The sequence below is a fragment of the Acomys minous genome (genome assembly GCF_964271855.1).
Source record: "Acomys minous genome assembly, chromosome: 9".
NCBI classification, from domain to species: domain Eukaryota; kingdom Metazoa; phylum Chordata; class Mammalia; order Rodentia; family Muridae; genus Acomys; species Acomys minous.
This window is the reverse complement of record NC_140490.1, coordinates 30,864,299-30,892,075: the sequence shown is the minus strand read 5'-3', so window position 1 is coordinate 30,892,075 and position 27,777 is coordinate 30,864,299. Positions and strand designations below refer to the sequence as shown.

Here is a 27,777-nt window from a genome sequence, read left to right as displayed (position 1 = left end):
CTTGCTGAGGAAGCAGCATGACAAGATATGAAGAGCAGGCCATCGTAGCCCATGCCTTCAGTCCCAGAAGTGGAGGCAGCGTCAGGGTCCTATGACTTCAAGGACCAGCCTGGTCTACAGTGAGACCCTGTCTCAGAAAAGCAAAATGAAAAGATATGAAGAAGTGAAAATTCTTAAGTGTGTAGGAAAGAGGCTTTCAAAGCAAAGGATACACAGAGTTCAAAGGGTCTAAGAAGCAGGTGCTAAGTTTAATGTCGGTACCCTAGGAAGAAAAACGCAGATAAATGTCTCAAATTCTTTTTACCCTTTACCAGCTGAGTAACCTTTAAGCTGACTTTTAATACTTTCTGTGTCTTTTTCTATAAGCTGAGAATAAGCAGAACTACTCTCTCACGAAGTTATTTCAAGGAATAAAATGATGCTTAAGGGCACTCTTTCCCTCCCACATGGGGGGCGGGGGGGGAGGGAGCAGGGGCAAGGGAGTGTCGTAGAGGCTGTGAGCTGGCTACTCTGCTCTGCGTGGATCCTAGGGCACAGCCCTCAGAGGCTGCTTTGCAAACTTCTGATGAATGAACTAAAAGGCAAGGCCATTGCAAGCCTCTGGATGTCTGACCCGCCTCCCCGCCAACCCCACCCCTTCTATACCCACTACTGGAACATTCCAAGGTTCCAGGCAGCTAGCTGTACTCCCTGGAGCCTTTTTAACATACGCAGAGCCCACTTTTAAAAAGTTGAAACTATCATTAGATCTTCCTCCACGTTCCTTTAGGGTATCTTCCACAGTGCTTCCTTCCCTGACGCACCGCCCCGCTTTTGGGACTCTGACCGACGTCGGGAGCGTAAAGTACGCAAAGATGGCTGCCTGGCCACGCCCAGATCCTGCGCAGGCGTAATCCATGGCGCGTTCCCGGAAGAGCTCAGAGGTGGGCGCAGTGCAGCCCTGGGCCCTTGAGGCCAGTGGGCTGTGGAGGAGGAGGAGGAGGAGGAGGAGGCCGTTAAGGGGAGAGCCAGGTGATGAGGATGGTTCATAACACTTTTCCGGGGACGAAAGGCGGGAGTTCGGGTGGCTGTTGGGCGCTTCTTCTCTTCAAAAGGCAGAATTTTGCTTGAAGTGCTCCCGAAGGAGAGGGACAGAGTCGCCAGGAGTGGCTTTCCAGGGGCGCCTGGACGCTGTCCTAGATGCTGAAAACTCGCTGGGAAGAAGGCGAGGATGCCGGGCTTGAGAAGGGGCCCCTTGTCCTCAGTGCTGGAGGCTGCCCTGCGGGGAGAAGCAACCTGCTGCAGGCAGCCAGGGGCCCTGTGTGACTCAGAAGCTTAGGCTTCCTGTCAGCACGGGACCCTGGGCCATTCAGGGATAAGTGTTGACATTTCAGAAAGTTTTGGACAGCCTCCTTCATGGACCGTCTTAGTTAGCTTTTGTGCTTTTCAAGGCACTTCATTAGACCTCCATCTACTCTGGTGCAAGGTCTTTAGCCAAATGGAGCCTTTACCTGGTGTAAAGTGTGAACTAGAAACTCCAAATAAGAGTGCTGGCTGAGATTTTCCTAAGTTACATATGAAAAAAATATTTTCCGTGTTGGGAAGAGTGTTGGTAGAACTGGGCAGTCTTCCAATGAAGGGAAGGCCATGAGCTTCCAGTTGGTTCTCATACTTGTTTGCCTTTGTGTGTGTGTGTGTGTGAAACATACATGCATAAGGGATGGCTATTCCTGTTGAATTTTTAAATAGTATATTTTCTTTCTGTCTGTTAAAATAAAATGTTCACTGTGTTGTTGTACCTGCTGCTTATTTATTTATTTTTTTAATTCTGTTGAAGATCAGAGTGTGGGTGGAGATAGGAAATAAGAAATGCGTTGAGTTTACCTGATCCATGGTGTTTGGAGTGAATCTGGCAAATGCAAAAAACAAAAAATTAATAAAAATGTGTTTGAGTGCGTTATTTGACATTACACACGGAACTGTCAGTTTTCTCTTCTGAGAGAGTCAATCGGTTGCTGCAGTATTAAAATGAGCAAATCGCATAGCTGAACACGAGGGAAAAGTAACTAAATGTTTTTATTATTTAGCAGAAAGCTTATAGCCCAGCTTTGATTAAAGATGACTTCCCTGTTCACTCAAGAAATTCACCTATCTAAAAGACATGAAGCAATGTAAGTTTTTGAAAAAGATACTCCAAATATGGAATGTGTGCTGGTTTTATTAGTGAAACATCCACTGGAAGACTTAAAAACATGAATGCCATTTTCTGACATGAGATTTTATTATAGATAATTCATTGTTTCTTAAGAAGGAGATTAAAAGGCAAAATTATGTTTTACATATGTGTGTATGTGTGTGTGTACACACACTTTTAAAAATTAATGTCAAAATGTTCCCTTCACACTTTCTAAACTTCACATTAGAATGTAATGGAAATTGTTTTGGTGGTAGGGTTACTGAGACAGGGTCTCTTTCTTGTAATACAAACTGGCCTTGAACTTGCTATGCAATCAGAACCCATCTGGAACCCCTGATGATCTTTCTGCCTCTGTCTCCTGAATGCTTGGAGTCAGGCTAGTCACCACCATGCTTGGCTCCTCCTCCTCCTCCTCCTCCTCCTCCTCCTCCTCCTCCTCCTCCTCCTCTTCTTCTTCTTAAACTATAAATTGTTAAACCTTTATTATTAAGTACTTTCAATGAAATAACTGTGTGTGTGTGTGTGAACAGATGTCCAGGGAGCCCAGAAGATGGTGAAAGGGCATGAGAACCCCTGGAGTTAAGACTTGCTGGAAGTTGTTTGCTGCTTTATGGGGGTGCTGGGAACTAAACTCAAGCCCTCAGGAAAGGCAGCAAGAGCCCATAACTTCTGAGCCACCTCTCCAGCTCCAAGTGTGGCTTTGATTGGACTTCTTGGGATCTTTTATCTGGGGCTGGCTTTACACTCATGGGGTGTGGTCTGTACAGCCATGGGCCCTGCACTTCCTTTAGTGTTTCCATCTCATAGTCTTTAGTCAGTTTGCACTTCAGTCCAGCATATTGTATAGGTAGCCATGACCTTCTAGTTATTCTTCTTCTTCTTCTTCATCTATCTGTGGGCTCTCAGATTTTTGTATTGTTTAACTAATTACCAGGTCCTGTTCTTTGGTCTTCTAATACACTAGTCTCAAAAAACAAAACAAAACAAAACAAAACAAAACAAATGTTCATCGATCTCCGTTTTTAGTTCTGTGTTGAAGACATCCCTATAAAAGTGTTGAGAACTCCCATGACTTATTTATCATGTTATTTTATGTATGCCACTTACATATTTTTTAACCATTGTACGTACTTTTTCATTTAACATTTGGCAGACCCAAAAACTTAGAAAAATGAACAAGAAAATTTTCAAGTGCATCAGATATATAATGAAGCAGCTAAAGAATTTCCTCCTAACTTTTCCTCGTTCCTTCCCACACTGGTTTACCTTGTGAGCGTGCATGCATGCGTACTGCCTCTCACTCACATATCAAACCATCATCTTTCTCTTGGAAAAAGATTTAAAAAAATATTTTTATTGCTTCTTCAGACATATGGAAGTTTAGCACAATTCTAAATGTGTAACATGAGATTCAGGGGTACTGAAGTGTTAAGCAGAAGGTTTCCTATAGCAAGTTATAGCAATGTATATGTGTGGGGAGGTATATATAACTATGTGTACAAGGAGATATGTATTACAGTTTGCATTTTCACCAAAAATTACATCTCTTCAACAATCTAAAATAATTTAAAAAGACCGCAGAGGCTAAAAAACAGAGGCATGTACTCATGGCAATTTGGAAGTCTTTGTTAATGAGAACAAAAATAATTTTACCCAGATTGACTTAAGACATAGTAAACTATCTCATCACTTGATATAATAACTGCCTTTCAGTAACAGGTCATAGTTGAGGCGAGATGCAATTAAGAAAGAAATGCTATATATTGGCCAAGCAATAAAATGGTTGCTTTTCTATTTTTTCCTCTATTTACCCTTCATTTTTTCCCCAGAGTATCACAAAGATTAATATTACTTCAGAAAATGAGGAATAAATTTGGAGATCAAAACACACAAAGGGCATCTCTCCTGCAAGCCTCTGAGACTGCTTCTAAAAGGAACCTCACTCTCCTGCAGGTGAGTCCCATAACTTGGGTTTGGACCCTGTCCTAAGGTGTTTACATGTGTCTTAAGATTTTGACTCACATCATTTCTTTGTTTTTAGTAACAGGCAGAATTAATGAGCCAATGTCTTTTTCAAGCCTATGTTAGGCAAATAACATATGGATTCTTGCTTTTTTCAAATGGAAAAAAAATTGAAGTTTACATAAGCTACATTTTTTTTCCTGTCAACCAAAAGCTCAATGACAACAGGAAGAATATTAAGGTCACTTTTGTGCAAGAAGAAGCAGAAAGTGCGTCCTTACATTTTTCATATTCTTCCATTTCAAGGAAGGATGTAAAAGACCTTAAGCTGTGTTGTGTTTAGACCCAACTCAAACACTAAGCAACACAATAACGCGAACCATTTGATTTTGCCCAACTAATTCCACAATAAACATAAGGCATTCGTTGTGTGAGAGCTCGTTTCTCAGGCTCCTTTGGATGGTTATGGAGTAGGTGGTCAAAGTGTATGATTGCGCAGGGCCTCACCATTTGGCCAATGTGCCCATTTGGAAGAAAATCATATGTGTAACATTTTTGGCTGCTTGCTATACTATGCTTCCAGAATTGTGTGGCTTCATCCATAATTAAAGCCCTAGAGTTTGCTTCCATTCAAGCTTCCAAGAGATCCTATGACTAAAACATTTGGTAGTAAGGCTATATTATTTAAGTTATAAAGCAGTGTTTTCAGTTTTTTATTGTTAAATATTTTCATCGATAGGCATGATACAGCTATCTTCTATCCTCACTACAGGATAAAGGGAGAGGAAAATTCAGTTATCTTCTCAGCTTCTGGCAGTTTGATCCACAGTAATTTAAGTCACAGCCATAGTGCTACCAAAGCATTCTATATTGCCATATGTCTTACTTGCCCAATGGTGTTAACAATATTTATTTTTAAATGGAAATATATAGGATATTCTGGAAATTGCTGTGAAAAGTTAGAGAAACTAAATTGGAAGACTTGATTGCCACTACCTGTAGCAAAAGATGTGATTTTTGGGTTTTAAGTATTTTCCTTTTAATGAGCAAGCATTTGATGAATGCCTAGAGCTGACAGTAGAGATAGCAAAGTAAGGATAAATCAAAGTTCTCTCTTCAGGGAAGCTACAGATTAGATGATGTCAGAAGTGTGAGCTCCTTATTATAAAAGACTTGACAGTTTACACGATTGGATACTGTTACATGGAGTAGAAAGGAGACTATGAGGATTACAGGGGAAATGTGCTAGAGAGCTTTTTTAGTATAGAGTTTTCCCCCACATTTCCAAAAACATTTTTGCATGAATTTATGATTTTTGGTATAAATTTTTGTTCTGAATATTAGACAAATTAATAAGACAGAACTGATGCAAAATACTCACAGAGTCCTCTGCTGAGAAGCTAAACTTCTCCCATGTTTCTGCCAAGACATTCCATTGGATTCTTAAGGAAAAGCAGTCATGAACAAGAAGGTGAATGGCCTGACTGATGTTAGTGGGATTATGACCTAGCTTGAAAAGTCACAGGACACAAGTCATGTTTGTTGCGAGACTAATGGTTTGAATAAAAAGTGCTCCCCACAGGCTTATGCATTTGAACACTTGGTCCCCAGCTAGTGGTGCTGTGTGGAGGATTGTGGAGTCTTTAGAAGGTGGAGCTTTGCTGGAGGAAGTAGTCACTGGGATGGACTTTAAGAGTTTATAGCCTCACCTCACTTTGCACTTCCTGCTTCCTGTATGCAACTGACATTCGATCTCTGAGCTTCCTGCTACAACCACACACATGTGCACACACACAAATACTTAAGAAACATTGATTTTCTCCTTAGATGATTCAAAAATGGTGAAATAGGCTGGAAAGAGGGCTCAGTGGTTAGGAGCACAGGCTGCTCTTCCATAGGACCAAGTCCACATGCTCACAACCATCATGACACCAGTTTCAGGGAGTCTGGCACCTCTTCTGACCCCAGTGCATTCTTACGCACATATAGTGCACAGACATACACACTCAGGAACACATATTTACACCTGAAAATTAATTTTTTAAATGAATAAACTATTATTTAATAGAGGTAAAGCGAGAAGCTAAAAATAGCCATTAACTCGGTCTCCCTATATTTTCTTTTATATTTTATATAAAATTCAGTTTATATAAAGTTCTATTTATATTATATATATTGATATAACATTCAGTTTATATTTTATAAAGTTCTATAGATTGGGTATAATAAATGAATTCCAACTTGATTTTCAAACCACGGCTTCATGGATATAGCCCATCTTAAGTTCAGGAACATCAGTGTATCAGAAAGGGAATGCACTGGCTTCCATAATTGAAAGAAATGAATTTAGTATGCTGGATTTTCCCAGTCTGTAATAGTGAAATGAAATCGAAAGGACAGAATGCCCATTCATCTTCTCAGTATTTGACTCGTTCGACTTAGTATTTAGCACTGCATTGCAGACATGGTGATTGCCTATGTTTTATACACTTTAATTACATATGTGTCCTTAAATACTATGTTGCTTTCATTCTTTAAAAGCTTTCAAAGCAATATTAATGGTACTAATATGTAAATCACTGTGTAAGAGTAAGACAAGTAGAATTTGACTATTGTAGAACTTTGTGTTGAGAGATATTTTCTGGAGCGATAGGGTACTAGACAATAAACCCAGGCCCTCATGTATGCTAAACACTCACCCTGTCAGACAACTGCATCCATGCCCAAGAGAAGTATTGTGTGTATGGGGGATGCTAAGCACACATTCCACTGCTGAGCTGTGTCCCTAGCTCTTATTTACTTTTTGTTAATGAACTGGGGAGAGGGTGCTACATTTTTTCAGAAGGTCAAAGGATACTTTGTGGAAGCCTTTTCTCTGCCCACCGTGTGGGTTCTAGAGATTGACTCAGGCTCTCAAGCATGCTGGCCCACCGAGCCATCCCACTGGCCTATTTTTCATTTTGAAACGGAATCTAAGTTTCCCAGGCTGTTCTTAAACTTACTCTGTTGCCTAGAGAGGCAATGGATGTATAAAAAATAATCATCCTGTCTCAGTCCCTTGAGTATCTTGGATTACAGGCCTGTGCTAACAGGCCCAGCTTATTAGAAAGACATTAAATAGCATGTATATTATATTAGATTCTTATTGAAAGATTAAAAATTCTTTTTAACATTAAATGATTTTTCAAAGGTTTAAAAATAGATGAAAGTGAATTTGACCTGCCTTCCTTGTCCCATTCAGCCTTTCCTGATGCCCAGGCACTGTTCTAGAACTATGAGGAACCCCAGTCAGGCCTAATTATTTAAAGAAAAGTAAACCATAGTGCAACTTCTTCCAATAGCTTATCAAGAATAGGGCAGGCTACCTCTAGCATAGGCATCTTCGAGGTATGCACACCTTAAGATAGTCCATTAAAATGTGTACAGTAGCAGATACCAACCCAGCAGGCATGACCTCTCTTCCTATCCATTATTTGACCTTCCTGGCGTCTTCCAACCAATGAAATAACACTAACCAGGGACCAGCTTCCTTTGAAAAGGATGACGGAATAACATTTTATGTTGTATGGGTGTTACCTTGGAAACAACAAATATTATGAACTAAGTAAAATTAGCACATTAAATATACAAAAGTCAACAGCATTCCTATATCTATAGCTAGAAAATGCAATAAATCAGATTTACATTGGCAATAAAATTCTAAGCTACTTGGGAATACTTTCCTGCTAGTCATGATAGTATAAAGTCATGTATTACACTAAAATGTAATATTTAAGAGAAAACCTGACGTCATTCTCACTGGGGAGACTTATTTACCTACAGACACTCATCCCAAAGTTATTTATTCATACGTTTTGATCCCAACAGAATTTGCAGTGAATGTGATAACATTTCTGTAAAGTCATTTGGAAAATAAACTAGAGTGAACAGGTAACATAAAAACAGAAAGATACTAGGAAGAGGGAAAGAAGGCAGCACAGAGGGACGAGATGAATAAAAACAAAATATAGTGTCATGTATGTATGGAAATCCCTTAACAGCACCCATTATCTGGTATGCTAACTTTAAAGTTGTCTTTTAAAAAGCAATATCGAATGTCAGAAATTTTTGTTTTTTTCTTCATTTGTTTTTCAAGACAAGGTTTCTCTGTGTAGCTTTGGCTGTCTTGGACTCACTTTATAGACCAGGCTGGCCTCAGACTCACAGCTATCCACCTGCCTCTGCCTCCTGAGTGCTGGAATTAAAGGCCTGTGTTACCACACCCTGCTTCAGATTTTTTTTTTAAGGAGGCATAAGGAAAAGACTAATCCCATTAAATATTTGACATCTTAGTACATGAATTGAATGTGAAGGGAGACAATTCTGAGTAAATTTCAGTCAATAAATGTCATAAAAGATCATAGACTTAGAAAATGTAGGCTGAGTAACTTTTCCCTACTAGGATTAAATAGAACATCAGCCTTAGAAACAGCACGAATGGTGTTCGTTTGGAGGAGAGGGGGGAATTTGTTTGTATAACTACTTCTGTGTCATAAAATGTAATCTGTCCCTGCTCCGCTCCCCGAAAACTCAGGCTTACACAGAAAGGCCACTCTGTGGTCACAGTGTCCTCTGAGAAAATGGGCAAGCCCCGAAGGACAATATAGGCCAGGGAGGCCTTGCAGTCATAGATAGAATGAATGCCTCTTCTGAGAGGAGGCTAGACGCCATCATGGAACATTGGGTAGTTGAGCAGAACTTCAAACCCACCTGGATGGCAAATGACAAGTACAAATGACTTAATAAAGACAAAAGAAGCAGCTGAGCCTAGCAAGCACAAGGCATGCACTGGATCCCCAAAGCCACAAAACTTTTTTTGAATTATTTATAAAATATTGCAGAGGTTTGCTTTCAAATATTTTTTCTCACTAACCTTCAAATTTTGCTGTGTAATTCATACATAAGTACATTATAACTCACAATTGGCACATTTCACAACTGAACGGGTATAGTATTAAGAGTAGAAGTCTAAGGTGGTGGTGCACACCTTTGATCCCAGCACTCGGGAGGCAGAGGCAGGTGGATTGCAGTGATTTCGGGGACAGCCTGGTCTACAAAGCAAGTCCAGGACAGCCAGGCCTACACAGGGAAACCCTGTCTCAAAGCAAAACAAAAAAGAGTAGAAATCTAGAAACCTCAGCAAATTTGGATTTGATATTTGGGGCAAGAGCACTTCGTATTGGTGATTACTAACTAGAAATATTCCAAAGGCCATAGCTCATGGCTGTACTCACAATGTTCAGAGGTCCCAGCAGGGGATTGCTACAAGTTCCAAGCCAGTCTCATCAGTGAAGCCAGGGTAACACAGCAATACACAAGCTTAGAGAGAAAAGCAGTCAAATCTGTGTTCCAGTTAACTTATTCATTCTCATTTGGCTTTTGATTTTTATTTATTTAAAGAAAATCTGCCCTACATCAGGTACCTAGTTGCATATAGTTAATATCAGAAACAGTGTACTCAATACTGGATTCCTTTTGTGGTTTTACTTGTTTTGTCTTTCAGACCTGGGAATCAAATCTAAGCCTTTGGACACTGAGCCACATCTGCATTGTATTTAGTAATTTCGTAAAGATTAGGGTCTGGTTTTGTGCAGGTGCTTGTGGAAGCCAGAAGGGGGCATATGATCCCCTGGAGCTGGAGTTACCAAGCCTTGTGAGGTACCTGATTTGGGTCCTAGGAACCAAACCACTGAGCCATCTCTTCAGCCCCTGCACTTAAAAAACAGACCAGTTTCCCACCATTCCTTCAGGGTGATTTGTGAGATATTGCTTTGCTTTTAATTTCTCTGAGATTTGAAATGTTTCAGTTCTTTGTGGGTTTTTTTTATTCCTTCTACTTGGATTAGGCCGTCCTTACCAAACGGAAGCCTCTCCAAGTCAGCCCTGAATGCCTCTGCCGTATAGGAACAATCTTTGATGCTTTTCTTTCTTCCCGACCTGATGAGTTCTTGCAGGCTCCTTGTATTTGCCATCCAGACTTGGAATTGGTCATTGCTTCAAGGAGCTTTGGCTCCTTTTGGCAGGAAATATATTTAGAGCTCTCAATCTGGGCACTGGAACTATTTATTGCAACTTCTTTGATTTTCCTTTTTAAGATAAGATACAACAAGTGCTCCTATCAGTAATTCCAATTCAGTCAAAGGATTACAGGGTTTTTAACTTAAAACTATTGATTTTTGTGCCCCTAACATTTTCCCTTATACCGGAAACCTCAGCCCTATGTGTGATAGCTCACACCTGCAATCTTGGGAGGTGAAGCGGGACTGCTGTGAGTTTGAGGCGAGCCTGAGCCACAGAGTGAAACCTTGTTGGAAAACAAACCCAAATGCTTGGCCCTCGAGGAGCTTCCCAACACCAGAATGCCTGTATGCAGTAGTCTCCCCAGTCTATGGGGCATATGCCGCAAGACATCTAGAATCATGGATGATGCCAAATACTGTGTAGACTGTTCACTCTTACATTTGCATACCTGTAATGAGGCTTAATTTGAAAGTAAGGCACAGAAGAATTAGCAACACTGAAGTAGGATGGTTACATTCTAATAAAATCTGGGCGGATGTAGTCTCAAGATGCTGCATTGTGTTCACCCTTCTTGGGATGGAAAAGCGTGTTTCTCTGATGACATGAAAGCAAGGTGAGCGAGCAAGTATTTGCCTATCACACAGGGTTTTACAAGCCCTGTGATACTTCAAAGGCTGATGTAACAACCCAGACAGCTGCCAATCGACAATGCAGCATATATATTGTTCACGCCCTAACCAAACGATGGTAGGCAGCCCAAGAAGAGCAGAGTGGGAGGTCACAAACTTCACTGTGCCACTCAGAATTCTACACAATTTAAAACTTCTCAGTTGCTTATTTTCGGTGTACATGTCCAAGCTAGAGATTGATTCCAAGGCTTCATTCGTGCTGTGTTAGCACTGTACTGCTGAGATCTACCCTTAGTCCCCTGCTTTCAGTTTGATATCTGCAGCCCACTGTTAACCACGGAATCTGAAACTGGACAGCAAAATCCAGGATAAGGGCAACAGCTTCAATGACTGTCCTGTGACATAGACATCACTTCTGCCACCATCATGTCCACTGGAAGTGCTTTTAAGTAAGACATTGTTGTCTCTTGGTCTTCAGTCAGTACTGTGTTCAAAGACCAGCTAATGGTTATGCCGCCAAAAATACAGTACATCTGTTTCACTTGGTTGCCAGCTTCCAGTGCTTGCTTTTTTGTGTCTGTTCAACTGCTCAAAAATTCTCAATTAATCAATTTATTTATTTACTCTATATTCTGACCGAAGTTTCCACTCCCTCCCCTCTTCCCAGTGCTCCCCCACCTCCCTTTTCCCACCCCGCATCCACTCCTCTGCCTCTCTGTAGAAAAGGGGAGGCCTCCCATGGCTATCAATCAACCCTGACATATCAGTCCACAGCAAGACCAGGCACTGCTCAAACTTTTAAGGGTCTAATGGCCAATCTATAAAACAGAGTAACAATTTATAGGCAAGTAAGTTTAGCCTGCTCTTGCTCTCCAATGTTGTTTTTTTCTTTACCATCTTCAGCACCATTATTTTTTTTTTTTAAGTTTCTAAGTTTGCTCAAGAAACTTTGACATTATGGCTGTCCATTCAGTGAATATTTAAGTGCACCTAAAAGATATATGAACACCTCTGGTCATGTATACTGCTGTCAAAGAGGAGGCCCTTGCATGGGACTATCAGGATACATCTTGTTGCAGAATGTGCTAAACAACTTGTGGACTTTTTGTTATTTTATTCCAGTCGGGCAAAGGAAGCCATACTTCAGCCTGTTTCCTGGGCATCAAGTTGTTCTTGAGTCTAAGGTATATGAGGATAAATTTCAAGTAGATGTTTAACCAACAAATCAATCCTAGGACGGTTATGAAATAAAACAAACTATTCTCTTGGCATGATTCAGAGCAAGTACTTGGTGAGCACTTGAGTGAATGAACCAGTAATAAAGCCTCGACTCTAAGAATGAAGTGGAGACAATGAAAGGCATCCGGAGAGAACAGTCTAGAAAGCTTTGTGGTCACTCTAGCAAGGAATAAGGTAGCATGAAACAGAGGGTGCAGCAGAGGCACCTGGCTGTTGGGACCCCAACACCATTCAGCCCACTCAACAAGGGGCTTTACTCAGTAGAGGAGGAGGTGCAAGGTGGAAGCCTAGCCCTCCTCCACAGTAGTGGTTGAAGCTAGGAAAGAGACAGTCACAAAAGAAAGCAGAGTAAGCCTGGGCAGACAGATGTCACACATCTTAGTAAAGCCTGAACTTAGAAATAAGGAAAGAAAAGCCAGCTGAAGAGGAGAATGACAGGTCATCTAAGAACCCCAGGTGGTTCGTGCCAAGGAAGCTTTCAGGGAATGGGTAGAGTGAGGGTAAAGGCAGTGTCTGTCTCTGCTGCTGTCTGCTCTCTTGTTTGCCCATCTACTTTTCTGTGAGAGATACCCGGTGTCCTTATTTTCTGTCTCCGAGAAAAATCTGGACAATATCAGAGCTAAGTGTCACACAGATCTGCCACTGACGAGAATAGTGGGCTTGTTCTCGGAGTCGAACCGAAGGCATGATTATTGTGTGTTTTGTTTACTGGATTACTAACAATGAATGGTAACTTTCACAAACTGTGTAAAATCTCAATAAACAAACGGCAGAAGAGTCATGTGTCTTTAGCATGTGTCTTAGCTGTAAACTTCTGGTAGAGGATAGACATGCTAACATCAGTTTTTATATCCCTAAATTGTGTGGTTTTTTTTCCTTCAAATCACCTTCCCCTAGGCAGCAGGTGCATTAATGGTTGTGCAACTTTGGGGAGTCCCTTTAGGGAATTTCCTGTTTTTCTTTTTACATTTCACACCCATTCCTTGCTCCCGCCGCTACCATCTGCTATCTTTTTTCTCCTGTTCAGCATTGGCTTCTTCACACCCCACTCCCACGCCCTCTTCCATTTCTCTCCGTCTGTCCAACAGCCCTCTACTTAAATTGCTCTGATGCATGTGCATGGATCAAGGGAACTTTTGCTAGCAATTCACTAAGCTCAAAGGAGACACAGAATGTGCCAAGCCTTGCACGCAGACCTCTGTGAACTTAAGATAGTAAGTGTGCTCTAGACAACAGTGGTGCTGCTGGCTTGGTGAGCATTTCTGAACCAGACTCAAATGTTTCTGTTACAACATGCAGGACCTTACATTTCTGTGTGTGTGTGTGTTTAAGGTGTATAGCGAAGTATGTTATACCAGGTTAAGCTCAATTGTCCTGCTGTTTTTACAACCACAGAAGAAAATAGACTCATCTTGAAATGAAACTACAAATTTAAGTGTGGTTCTTGAATGCACTGAGTGATGTACTGCCGGGCAATGGCACTTCCCGTTGGTGAATGCCATCCACTGAGTGATGTACTGCCCAGCAATGACACTTCTCATTTCAACTAACATGAAAATCCAGTCCTAAGTATCTTAGGAGCTTTTAGCTGAGGGCTGCACATGGCCAAGGATAGCTATGATACAACCAAACACAGAATTGCAAAGCTCTTACTTAAACCATTATGAGCTGGGAATGGGGGTGACTTGATGACACTGTTCTCAGACATGGCCTTTGAAGATGAGAGTGCTGTTTCAACATGTCAGAAGGTTAGACATATGTAGTAGCATATTTTAAAAAGCCCCTGTTACAAAGCAGAGAGGTAACTCCTTGGGCAGTCTTACCTATGAAATATTGACATGACATAACATTTTAAAGTGGGATATTGATAAAAAAAAAAACACGTGCCATTTTTATGCTAGGCACATCTGCGGAGACTGAACTTCTCACGGCACAGTGTGGGTCTGAACATTACTCTGCGCCTCAGTGTGTCATTGTTGTTCCACGTTGCTTGTTTTCAGGTGATCTTGAAGCTGACGTAACTAATGCGCTGATCCTATTTTACTGTGCTGATTTTTGTATCAAGGTCTCCTTGTGTAGTACAGACTGGCCTTGAGCACAGTACCCCTGCCACAGCCACCCAAGTTCTGAGATTATGGGCATGCTTCACCACACCCAACTCTGAGCATTTTAAAAGGAAGGCGTTTTGGTTTGTTTTCCGAAGTAATTACTGACATTTACAAAGTTACTCAAAAAGGTAGAACACAAAAGTGCCACAGATGCTCCTATATTAAATGAGAGAAATCCTGCTCTCCTAGTAGAAGTGGGTTAGTTGATTTGTAGTCAGGATTGCTCCCTTTGTGTCCCTCATCATAGCATGAACCCAGAGAAGTGCTGAGGTGAGAGACTTGGGGTACAGATAATAGGGTATAGATGCCATTTATGTTATGTATAAATACATTTCAGTTCTAAAATGCGGGTGTCTGTTATAGGACATAGATGCTGCAGAGAAGTCATTACAGACCAGGCTCACCCCACATCTACACCCTGTGGTGCTTTCTCTTGAGGTAAGACCCTGAGTGAACTGTAACACCTGTAATTTCCCTGTGTTAAACAAGGGCTTGCCAGCTGTATTGCCCAGGCTATGTCCACAGTACAATGTTTTATATGTAGCTAGTAATTAAGGCATATCTTGATGAAAAAGTCATCTAATTGAAATTGATAACTTTTAGAACTCTACATCCAGTTTGTGTGTGTGTGTGCAGCACACATGTATGCGTGCCTGCACACATGCTGTGGTACATATGTTGAGGTCAGAAGCTAACCTGCGGAAGTTGTTTCTCTCCTTCCATTCTGTGGATTCTGGGGATCAAGCTCAGGTCATCAGGCTCAGTGGCAAATGTCTTCTGCTGAGCCATCCTGCTTCTCTGGAGGGAGGATCATTTCTAACTTTTGAAATACTCACTCCGGTATACAGATCATATCTATCTCTATTCCTCTACCTCCTCGCCCTTTAAAAATCACCTGCTAAATCCAGTTAGAGCTGCCCTATGTGTGTGAATGTGAGGAGTCCACTGGAGCATGGCAAGCCTACCAGTTACCACCGCCACTCCACCCCCAGCAACTACCCCACTGCCGATAGCTCTTCAGCGTGCCGTGGAGCCTGGAGATTATTGGCACTGTCTCTACTGGGGTTTTGTCTGGCTTGATCTTGTGTAGGTAACCACAGCATCTAAGAGTTCATGACTGTGACAGTCGTGTCATGACCAGAAGGCAGCGTTTCATAGCCTCATCGCCATCCTCTGACTTTTACATTCTTTCTTCCTCCCCTTCTAAATGGAATTGCCCTGTAGAGGTAAGCAGTATCTCTCGCAGAAGACATGGGCTTTTAAATGAAAACTGGATAGCTTCCTGTGAGTTATTGGTCAAAAACCCTGAGAGGTCTCCAAGACAACAAAGCCTATTGCTATTGCTATCACACTCGGTTACCTACCATAAATGCATGGTAAGACTCTATTGCTGAGGATGCAGTACATGTGGCTTCCAGAGATAGAGAAGTGAACTTCAAACCAACAGGAAACTTCCTCTCTGCTGGCTAGGTTTCATAGTGTCAGAAAGTGCATTGTACGCTGTTGGGAGAGAAGGGACATCAATGGTCTTACCTAGTGCTGAACTGTACATGCTGCACTACCAACCTGCCAGGCTATTCCCCATACTGCAGTAGTGTCACAGCTATTAAGGGGCAACTAAATGCTTTTTTATTGGATCTGAGGCCTGCTTCATAGGATGGAATTTCTTGCTTGATACTGGAATCCTGGTCAAAAGTCCATGACTATGATGTCATAGGCCCTAGAGTATTGTTATTTTCCTAAATCAGTATGCTGTCAAATTGCCTTCCGAATATATATGCATATACACATAGACCTTGGCTGCTGTCATCCAGGCCAGAGAAACTTCTTTCTGCAGTGGGCAGTAATCAGTGCAGCTGCAGAACGGGTCACAGTGATGAGAAAGAGAGACTTAGTGCTCATCCATACAGAGGACATCAATATTAACCAGAGCTCAGGCCACATAGAACAGACACTTTTATAAATCTTGTCTTGCCTGGCTGTAGTAGTGTACACCTTTAATCCCAGCACTTGGGAGACAGAAGCAGATGGAGTTCAAGGCCAGCCTGGTCTACAGAGTAACTTCCAAGACAGCCAAGGCAACACAGAGAAACTCTGTCTCAAAACTAAAACAAAAACAAAAAACCTGTCTTCTCACTCTTGTAGCAACTGTCCTACTGAGAACCATAGCAGAAAATACACTGTGACTCTTCAAGTGACAGTGTGCTCAACCAAGGAGTCCTTGTTAGAAATGTAAGGAGGTACAGCCGAGTTCCTTGAGTAGGATGTGGCCAAAGCCATTCAGATGCATGTTACCAGTACACATGGTAGAAGGCTGAGGCAGGAGACTGCCGTGAGTCTATATAGTGAAAGAATAAAAAGAAAGAAAGAAAGAAAGAAAGAAAGAAAGAAAGAAAGAAAGAAAGAAGAAATAAATGTCTACCACTATGCTTACTACACAATACAAACAATTTTATCAACTCCTTTTTCAAAATCAGATTGCGAAGATGGTTGTCAAAACTGAGCCATACTTGGTATGTGGATGTGTTGATGATGGATGGAAATTTACTATGTATAAAATAGTTTCATATTCTACCTCTAATGAGCTTTCTCAGATGTAATGTTCCTTTTTGTCCAACTGGGGATATGAATAGACAAAAGTAGAAGCTGAGAATCTGCCCTTCAATTTTCTGTGTCATTTAGGGCAACAAGAAAAAGCAGTGATCAAATGCAGAAAAAAAGTCTGGCACAAAGTTGTGCATTGGCTATGTCCTCCTTTGTTGAATTCACCAATGTCTTATTTTAGCACATACAGGGCCCACACAATAGTGGTTAATTCAGCCGTGAATGGCACAGAGCCCCCCTCCCCCATCTCTGGCCTTGGATGGTATTCTGAGCTACTCTGGCACAGCAGGGTAACCTTTATCTTAAGTATGTCAAGCTGTTTCTCAGACCACATGCACAGATGTATAGATATTTAGAGTCTCTCACACCATCTTCAAACAGCAGAACCACTGTAGCTTTGTCATGCTCAGAGTGAAAATTATGTGTTCCTAGTACTCTCTCTCTGTGCTGAGTTACTCCCCGCCCCCCAATACTGATAATGTTGATCCAATAGAAAACACCATCCTGTGATGCAAACTTTGGCCTTCTTGAAGATCATCCCAAGCCAATCAAAGCTCCTCCACAGTGCAACAGTGCTATGTGGATTTCTACAGACTGTAGGCTGTAATGGTCAGACATACACAGGGTCTCAACTTGTAAGCCATTTCCATCAAAATGGGCACATTATGCTATTATTTTCTCATTAGAAAAGGCCAAAGAGCTGGAGAGATGGCTCAGCGGGTGAGAGCACTTGCTGCATAAGCATGAAGGCCTGAGTTTGGATCCAGCACCCACCTAAAAAGCCAGGTGTGGCCTGCATGCCTTTAACCCCAGAGCTGTGGGAGTAAGATATAGGAGGATCACTATTGGAGTTTGCTGGCTGCCAGACTCACTCCAGGACCAGAGAGTGACAGACGGGACCTCCCAGTATCTTTGTTTCCATGGGCATGTGCGCACACACATGTGCACATACACCACACACACACACCACACATTTGTACACATTCACACAAACATAAGAAAAATGGCGATTTGTCATGCTAAGTATTCTTTTAAAAGACAGGTGGCTATCTAACATGTTACACATCTGAGGAGCCAAATTAGAACCCCTTTACATCTTAGTTACAGTCCTGTAATTGGGTCCAGGTCACATCATTTCTGATGTTAATTCTGAGGACATTATTCATATATAATCTTTTGTGATCATTTCAATATGGACAATCCAAGTTATGGAATCTGGAATAGTAAACAAAAATATTTAAGAACAGGTACCATAAACAACAGTACCATTAATAATCACAAGGTTGGCCACAAGAGGGCGTGTAAAATCACAATACAGTTTAAAACCTTAATTCTGCCAGGCTCTGGTTTGTTGAGAAATTTGAAAATTAACACTAGTAAGTAGCCAGTTTTCCCCCTAAAATTAACATAAAATATTCTGTAGAGGAAATGCACTCTACATATATGTATGTGAGAGTGTGTACATGCATTCACACACTGAAGAGAATAAACAGACTATTATGAAGAGCCAAGTTCAACTGCTTGATCTGCTTTCTAACTGTGTTGGTTTTTTTCCAGACTCGTTACTGGGCATCAGTAGAAGAACATGTCCCCAAGTGGGAACAGTTCCTCTTAGGAAGAGCACCGTATCCAATTGGTGGCGAAAATCAAAGTGAGGCAAAAAACATCATTCAAAATGAGGCGAAGTGATAACTTCTTCATATGCTAAAAAAAAAAAAATTGATGAAATTGTGTAAGTCATGGCCAGAACTTTAGGGACTAAGCGTGCTTTATACAGTTTCATTGCTTCTTCTGCAACAACGTCAGTACGAGAGTGCACTGAAAAGTCTCAGGTTAGACTCTTGTACGGCCGTAGATTCGCCAATGAAAGTGTTAAAACTAATGCTCAGACAGAATGTTAGTTAAAGATGGCATTAAGTCAGTGTTGTGTGTGTTTAAAACATTCACCCTCGTTGTCATGTAAAGAGGTTAGCTCCAGATGTTGTAGAATCATAGTTTTCCATTATTCACTATGGGAGCGGGAACAAGGTGCTGGTTGAAAGTTTGACATGCTTAGCTGCTCTGTCCGATACTAGTTATCAGACAATGGATTCCTAGAATGGTGTATCTCAGACAGACTTCTCTGAGCCCATAACTGTAAAGCATTCAATACGTGGTCAGTTTCAGGAAGGCTCGGACGGTTTTCAAAAAGGCTTATGAGAACTGGGAATAGCTACTGAATTCTAGCTATCTTATTTGAGGATTACCAACTTGTGAAAACAAATAATGCCTCCCTCAAGGTTATCTTTCAACTTAACCTCTCCTTTCCATTCTATAAAACTTAAAAATAAAACGAATAAACTCAGAAAGCTGTGGGTTGCAACCCTCGACAAAACAGCTTTGGGCTGTCGATTCACTGCCTCTTGCCTGAGCACAGGGCAGAGGCAGCTTCTGGTGAGGAGCCTGCTGTACTGCAACCAGCTCTTCTGCATCGCAAGCTTGTGGCTTTATCACTGTAGCTAAAGCTCTCTCCTTTTGTGCTTTGTGTTGCCTTTAAGACAAAAATCTCACTCTATAGCCCAAGCTAGTCTTGAAGTCACAGCAATCCCCCCTGCTTCAACCTTTGAGTACTGGGATTACAGGTGTGACACTACCCCCCCTGCCCCCGACCCCCGTGGCCAGGTCATTTGTATTGTAAAAGAAGACAACAGGGTAAGTTAAAATACACATAAGCCCTCACACTACAACCCCTCACTACAACAACAACAACAAACAAAAACAAAAACAAAAAAACTAGTAAAGCATTCATTGTGCAACACGTTCCTGTTCACTGCCATCTTGGAAACGTCCCGTTGAGTGGGTGTTGGTGTGGGTAACAATAACATTGTTTTCATAATATGTGCTGGCAGATTAGCACACTTCTCTGCAGTGTTAACAGTTGTAATTAAGGAATAAACAGCACAGGGTGTCAGTCCGATGACAATTTCATCTATAGTGTCACAATACAAAATGTCACAAAATATTAGAGCTGTTAGATAGCTATAAAAAGTACCGGCTTAAGAGCTGAAGGCATCTTTAAGAGAGGAGGCAGAGAAAGGAGGAAATAGGAACACTGACTTAGCGGCCAGAACAATTTTATACATTCTCAAGACTGTCATGAAAACAAATTGATAATTTTTCTCTGTTACATTACAGTTTGGGCTCCAGCCATCCAGTTGATTTAGCAGGAAAATGCAGGTTTCCTAGCAGCTCCAAATTGGTAAACAGATTTAGATGTAGAACGGAACATGAGGAAGGTTTTTTTTTTTTAAACATTCAGTCTCCCAGCATATGCACATAAGAAGGTGAATGAAGCAACGTGAAACTTATTTCTCTTTAGTCAAGTGAAAAAAAAGGCTAAACATTTGTTAGCTAGTAAAATATTGTGTCAAGTATGTAGGAACATTCCAAAATTAAACAGTGGTTGAAACGGTAACGTCCTCAAATATTTGAGCGTACACTTCCTTTGAGATCTGTAAATTAAATCACCAGTAGGTTGAATTAAAATACAGAATGAATGGCAGTGTAACCCTTTCAGCAAAGTCTTTGTGTTGTGTCTCCCCTACATTGATTGACTTGCTAGTTTGGCTTGGGTAATATTTTTTTAAAGTATAACTTAATAACTCTTACACAATTTAGGGTAAAGAGACAGTATTTAAAGGCTACAGCTGAACCATTTCCCCATTTTGGTTAATACTTCACAAATTCTCACAGGTGACTTTATTCTTGGCCCCTGCAGGGTTACCCCACCCCATCCTGCCTTGTAGACTGTAACAGATTGCACCACATGGTGTCTGTTAAAAAAAAAAAAGTCCCATGGACTCTGGATACCCCATTAAAGGGCCTTATATTTGTCATGGCCAATTAGCTTAACACGGGAATTTCCAAACATTGGTTTATGGAAGGAAGGAAGGAATGCTACATACAAAGTATATCTTTTCTACGACTAGGAATTTTTATAAGGAAAGAAGAAACATCTACTCATAGTTTCTTCCCCAAATCAATATTTAAAATTTTTATTATTTTTAGTTATGTATATGTTGGGGGGTGCATGCAGGTGTCACATAAGAGGTCAGACGTATTAGACTCCCCCACCCCTTGGAAGTAGAATTAAAAGCAATCGTGAACTGCTGAACATGGGTGCCGGGAACAGAGCTCTGAGCTGCTGAACATGGGTGCCGGGAACAGAGCGCTGGTCCTCTGCAGGAGCAGTAGGCTTCTAAAACACTGAGGCGTGTCTCAGCCAAGCAATGCAGTGGCTTAACATAACTCTGCGTCAACATAGCATGTGGTAGGCAAAGCACTCATACTCACAAAATAAAGAAATCTAGAAGAAAACTTGTGAACAATAAATACCAAGAAAAAGGCCTTTTACTCTGGAGTTCTCTGTAAAGACAGTAATGGCTGGGGGTGGGGTCTCATGGGCATGGTGCTGCCCTGCCATGGGCAGAAGTGTGTCACCTTGTCAGCCTGTGGAGCAGCAGCTTATCTTTGCTGACAACCTGGACTTCTGCCTCACTCTTCTGAGCCATTAGAATAAATAAAGTTAGCATGAGGGCATAGTCATGTTTGGATAAAATTAAAATTTCTATTTTATCACTGCTGGTGTGACTGGGGCTACGTGTGTATAAAGTTATCAACTTCAGAAGAAAGGACCAGACATGGAAATCTGTGTGACACACATTCCAATACATCAAGCTTAACATAGGAGACCATAAGCTGGCTTCTTTACAAAACACTCTTCTGTTTCCTTCCCTGATAGATTAATTTATTCCAAACCAACTCATATCACGTTGTCTTTTCAAAGAAGTCTTTTACTCTAAAAAAAAAAAAAACCATTCAGTCTACCTTCCCAATGTCCCCTACTTTTGAAGAATTGCCCAAAGTAGTTTTTAAAAACTTTCTAATAGTTACCTGTTTTTCTCCTTTAATTGGAGTATTGAGACACTTAAGAGTTGCAAGTAACGCAGCGGTGACTATCAACAAGAGTGAACAAGATGGAGGAAACGCTTTTTGAGAAAGCTTCCAGCTGGAATCCAAGGGCTCCACCCTACCTCTGTGTGTTGTTTGTTTCCCATATAGTTTAGAAGTTAATTTGTCTACGTAGGAAATTTAATTCCTCATTGCTAATAAAGCGTTTTTGAGACAAACGTGAGACATGTCAACCTCTGGCAATTCAGGAGAGGGTTGATGTGGAAATGTGACAGCTGGCTTTGTGAGCACCGTCTCTAATGGCACTGAATTATATCCTTACCAAAATCCAAGAAAAGGAAACCAGCTCCCTCAAAGCCAGGGTCTAAGAACACTTCCGGACGTCATCTAACCATAGAGTTGAGTTTCCTGCTTCCTCTTAGGTTACAACAAGGAGAGGCTCTTGCAAATTCTGGAAACTCAAATTCGCCTATCAGACAAAGGCAGACATGGAGCTTCTGTGAAGGTATTAATAGCACGGAGCTTAACTGCAGTGAAAAATCAACTGTGGGACTGAGAGAAAACCCTAAAATACACCTATCTTAGGAAGCCGCAACATAACGCTCCAGTCTTAGAATAGTGATCAGTTAACCTCTACTCTCAGGGCCAACATGTTTGTCATTCTTCCTCCTTTTGTCTTGGTTTTTGATGTAGAAAATTTTCTGATATTTTACACAATACAACCTTAGAAAAATACAGCCAAATGGGAAGTTTAAAAACAAAGATTCCATTTGTCTTTTGTTTAGCATGTCTCTATTTTATCTCGTCTCCCAGTACCATGTCATTTTTTTCATACCTGATTCCAGATATTTAGAAAGTCTATAATGTGTTTTTGCTGGAGTACTTTACCACAGACAAACAAATACAAAGATAAAAACAAAAACAAAAAACAGATCTAGAACCCTTTAAAATGCTTACTTCATTTGTAAACGACCAAATACACATCAGCAAGGTTCATACCTTCTAGTGTTAAGTACTGGGAGGTATTGATCGACAGGGTTTCAGTGGACAGTGGACCACATCCACGATGGTAGTTCCTTATAAATCTTATGCTTACTATTCCTCATTGCCTCATTTGCTCACGGACCATATTAATTCCATCTTTTGTTGATCATGGCCATAGGCTACACTACACATGTACCACGTAGTCTGGAGGGAAGGAGGCTAAACCATCCAGGTGTGTGCAGGCACACTCTACAATCCTCACATGGCATCATCACCTAGTGATCCTGCTTTTAAAAGGCTGGTGTTTTATATATGCCTAAAAACTCCTTTAAAATCTTTTGTTCCAGATCTGTCACCCACAGCTCCTTAGTGAGCCGAGTTAGAGCCACAGTGTTCCACCAGAGCTTTCTACAATGCTGAGAACACTAAACTCAGCTCTGTCCAGTATCCCAACACCTGCTCATATGTGGATTCTAAATACTGGAAATAAATCTAGTGAATTTGACCTTCAATTATTGTTTTTAGTATTGTTAGTGCAAATTAGGTACATAAATTTACTTTTTCAATTAAATTTTATGAGCCCACTACTAATGAAAAGTTGGATTTTGATGGACATCTGCTACAAGTATAAGATGTACACTGAATTTCAAAAGCAATATAGACATGATAATATGGTTGGTTTTCTTTTGTATTGATTGCATATTGAAATATTTCTAATGGAACAAATGAACAACAATTAATTTACCTTTAAAAAACTTTTCTATCGGGCTTGGGGATTTAGCTCAGTGGTAGAGCACTTGCAAGTGGTAGAGCAAGCGCAAAGTCCTGGGTTTGGTCCTCAGCTCTGGGAAAAAAAACTAAACTAACCAACCAACCAAACCAAACCAAACCAAACCAAACCAAACAAAAAAACCTTTTCTATCAAGTATCTACTAGAAAATTAATATTTTTACTTGTTACACACATATCTCACTAAATGCCATTTCTTAAGTGCTAGTTATTAAGTCACTTTATTATGTAATTATAAAGCCAATAATTGATAAATTTGCAGAGAAAACTGGACAAACATTTTAGATTTTTAAACTTTACTTCCAAAAGAATGGAAAAGAAACAATGTGAGTAGCTAACGGGTAGTGGTTTTATTTTGGGTATTTTTGTTTGGTTTGGTTTTTGAGAAAAAGGATCTCATGTATCCCAGGCTGGCTTCCAACTTGCTAAGCAGCCAAGGATGACCTTGAACTGCTGATTCTCATTCGTACATCTTATGGGGCCTATGAGCAAACCTAGGGCTTTGTGTGTGCTGGGTGAGTACTCTACCAAGAGGCTTCCCCAACCCATTCAGTAGTGGGTATTCCTAGGAATTCTGTGTCTTTAGAATTACACTCAGACCTGTGCTCATCTTTAGAATCCCAAGTCCAAGCTGGACATAGTCCACCATAGACTAGTCCAGGCCTAGAAGGTATGAGAAGCTCAGTAATGGCTGTGGACGAGTGGTAGCAACTCAAGCCCACTCTTGTTTTGAGAAAGTCTTATCATGTAACTTTAGATGTCCCAGGATACTATGCCAGGCTGACCTTGAACGTGTGACCACCCTCCTGCCTCTGCCTCTCAAGTGCTAGGAAAATAGGCATGCGCTCCCACAGCCCTCCCGACACTAGATAAGAACGTTCATTAAAGATAACACGGCAGGAGGGTGTAACTGCAGAAAATATTTAGGTGTTTGTCTGATAGACACAAGATAAAAAGAAGCTGGGTAGTAAAATCAAAGGTTTACTTTTCCTCAAAGAACCTTGGAACCCTCTGTGGGTAATACTAATGCTTGCTGCTAGCAAAGCATCTTCCACAGGAAGTGCACACTGTGGGCTTTAGCTTGTTTTGTTTTCCTGTTATGCTGAAGATTAGCCAGGGCCTCACACATGCTAGGCAAGTGCACTACTGATGAGCCTGAGATAAAACTAGCCATCAAGCATAGACAACAATATGAAAGCAGTGTGACATTAAGTGACTGTGGAAGTCACACCAGTGAATTCCTTCTTTTTATAAATTAATTAATTTATTCACTTTACATCCCAATTGAAGGCCCTCCCTACTCTCCTCCCATTCCCACCCTCTTCCCCCTACATCCCCTTCCCTACTCCTCAGATAAGGGGAGCGCCCCCCCTACTCACACCTGCACATCAAGTCACATCTTCCCCTGTGGCCTGGCTGGGCAGCCCTGACAGGGGAAAGTACTTGAAAGCAGGCAACAGAGTCTATGTCAGAGACAGCCCCCTCTTCCCTTTGTGGCCCCCACATGATAGCCAAGCTGCCCATTTAGCTATGCATGTGTAGGGGGCCTAGGCCGAGTCCGTGCATGGTCCTTGGTTAGTGCAACAGTCTCTGTAAGGCCCCTGGGCCCGGGTTAGTTGGCTCTGTTGGTCTTCGTCTGGATATCTGGGAGTTCAGGGTTCTTAGTTTTCCTTCTCTTCTGCTCCCACCACCACAGAAGCAATCACCACTTAAAACAGGTTGAAAGGAAACAGCTTTCACAAAGACCGTTACAGCAACCAGTGAGAAGAATCAATACCCTCCTTCTTCCGACCCCGTGTGTGTGTGTGTGTGTGTGTGTGTGTGTGTGTGTGTGTGTGTGATGTTTGCCTGCATGTGAGTGTGCAGGTCTCAGAAAGTCAGTGCCTCCCTCTGTCACTCTGTCTTACTGCCTTGAGACAATGCTGTTTTACTAGGCTGCCTGGATCCACCACTTTGTCCCTCCTCCAACATGGAGGTCCTGCACAACCCTGCAGGGTTTTTTCATCTGAGTGCTGGGGTTTCAAATTCAGGCCTCCATCCTCTCAGAACAAGTGCTCTTACTCACTGAGCTATCTCCCCAACCCCACCATCTGCCCACATCCCACCCTCCCCATTTAACAAACACACCAAGTCGTTAGATCGCCCTACAGCTACTGTCAATGCAATGTCATGAGAAATGGTGCTTTTCGCATTAATGGGGTGAATGATTACTCATCTAATAGACCTATGTGCTGCCCTTCATGTTTGTCAAACTCAGAAACTCTTTCTGCCACATCCTTTAAAATAACTGAACATTCAATCTAGCAAGTAATGACTACTTAAATCCAGAATGGACTAGAAGATTAAACAATATGCTTGCCTCATGTGGGCAGTCATCTACACATACAAACAAAACATAGCATCAAAACAACCATCACCACACACACACACACAATTAGAATAAAAAAGCCAGGCATGCTAATGCACACCTGAGAGGTGGAGACTGGAGGATTTGAATCAGAAATTTAAGCCTAGCTGGGCTTCAAAATGAGACAGGCTGTTTGGCACTCCTGTTTGAATGGATGGAAGGAAGAAAAAGGAAAGGGAAGGAAGGGAGGGAGGGAAGGACAGAGGGAGGGAGAGAGGGAGAGACAGAGAGAGAGAAAGGGAAGGAAGGAGGGAGAGAAGGCAGGCAGGCTGGCCAGCCCAGATAAGAGTACCAGCTCCCCCTGGGAAACAGGTATGAGTAGGTTAGGAAACTGAGAAAGAACAGAAAAAAAACCCTGCATGCAACATTTATGAAATGAGATGAGTGAAAAGCTCTCAAGAACCTTCCAGTTTCAAAGTGGCTGATGAGCAACACACACACACACACACACACACATACACACACACACACACACACACACACACACACACACACACACACACACACCCCACTCCTAACCCTAACAAATGGGGACTCTATGTCTTCATCTCTATCTTCACTGACATGTATCAGCAGAGGCCACCACTGCGTTAGGACAGTCCCTCAGCCTAACACCTCCTCAGGACCCGGCACCTAGTAGCTCAGCTTTTGGCCATACTCCCGTCCACCTACTGTCTTCAGTCATGCCCTCTAGTGGTAGTTTTCACCGAGCTATGGAGGGGAACTCCTGCCCAGAGTTACCTGACCTCTCATTTTCCTCAGAGCTCAATGTCTCCGTAACTCATAGTAACCTGGTAAGCACCTCAAAGTTAACACCCAATGCTTAGGTTACACACCCACCCCTTAACCCTGTCTTCCTTTAGTCTTTGCTAACAACTGAAGTAAACATCCCGGGATCTTCCTCAAATCGTTCCTCACATTCCACCGTATACATAATCATCAGCAAGTGGGGCTGGCTTCTTCTTCAGAAATACCCCTTTAATCCCAGCACTCAGACAGGCAGAGGGAGGCAGAGGGAGGCGGATCTCTATGATTTCAGGGTCAGCCTGGTCTACCAAACAGTCCATGACTGCCAAGGCTACCCAGAGAAACCAGTCTCAAAAAAACAAACAGATAAACAAAAACCCCAAACAAGAAAAAAGAAACATCTCCACTATCCTCCAATGTGACTGTCCTCACTGGCGCCATCACATTGACCCACATACCCCAGCACTTCCGAGTTACCTCATTGACTGTGTTTCTACATGTATCCTTCTTTCTACCTCAGAGAACTATAGCCATTTAGACAATACTGTAAAGGTGGACCCAAGGGAGGGGTGGATCCCTGGACTTGCTGGCTACCCAGCCTAGCCTACTTGGTGAGTTCCAAGCTATGGAGAGATCCCATGTCGAAAAACCAAGAAGGACAGCTGTGGAAGATTGAGACCCCAGGTTGTCCTCTGGCCTGCACATACACATCCATATGGGTACATGGACCCCATTCACAAAGAAAACACACAGAATAAACCACGGCAGACAAACAAGATGAGGAAGGATGCTAAAGTTTAGAAACATCCAGGAAAATAACAATGGGCTCCAGATATCATTTCCCCCACTTAATTTAGGAAAAATGAACAACATGTAAGATTATTGAGTATCGCTAAGTAGATTGGAAAAATGTCCATTCCTCATCTCATTGGACAAATACGAGTAGGCACCACCCCTTTGGAGGGTAACTGTGTAGCACAGTGGTTCCCGGTCACCTGTAGTTTTATTTTCACAATTTCAGTCGACAACAGTCATGAACTTTTACGTGGTGGCACATGCCTTTAATCCCAGCACTAGGCAGAGGCAAATGGATTTTCCTGAGTTTGAGACCCCCCCTACTAA

General features: G+C 41.7%; 1 protein-coding gene and 1 long non-coding RNA gene across 6 annotated transcripts in view; one reads left to right on the top strand and one right to left on the bottom strand.

The window, feature by feature from the left end:
- The window catches only part of LOC311605129, a 97,335-nt gene that overhangs the window by 49,167 nt on the left and 20,391 nt on the right, over positions 1 to 27,777 (bottom strand). The gene's annotated exons all lie outside the window — the stretch shown is intronic.
- On the top strand, positions 712 to 27,414 carry CEP15 (centrosomal protein 15). 5 transcript variants are annotated; one of them, XM_084795065.1, is made up of 5 exons: positions 851 to 1,011; positions 2,070 to 2,150; positions 4,006 to 4,129; positions 14,538 to 14,612; positions 18,336 to 27,414. In XM_084795065.1, exons 2-5 carry the CDS (start codon positions 2,098 to 2,100, stop codon positions 18,465 to 18,467), a joined length of 384 nt encoding a protein of 127 aa, XP_084651191.1. In that variant the 5' UTR covers positions 851 to 1,011; positions 2,070 to 2,097; the 3' UTR covers positions 18,468 to 27,414. The 5 variants fall into 5 exon arrangements, with proteins under 5 accessions (XP_084651190.1, XP_084651189.1, XP_084651188.1 ...); XM_084795064.1 differs by lacking the exons at positions 14,538 to 14,612; positions 18,336 to 27,414 and adding an exon at positions 9,681 to 12,843 and having other exon boundaries at positions 712 to 923; XM_084795063.1 differs by lacking the exons at positions 14,538 to 14,612; positions 18,336 to 27,414 and adding an exon at positions 9,681 to 12,843 and having other exon boundaries at positions 712 to 923; positions 2,067 to 2,150.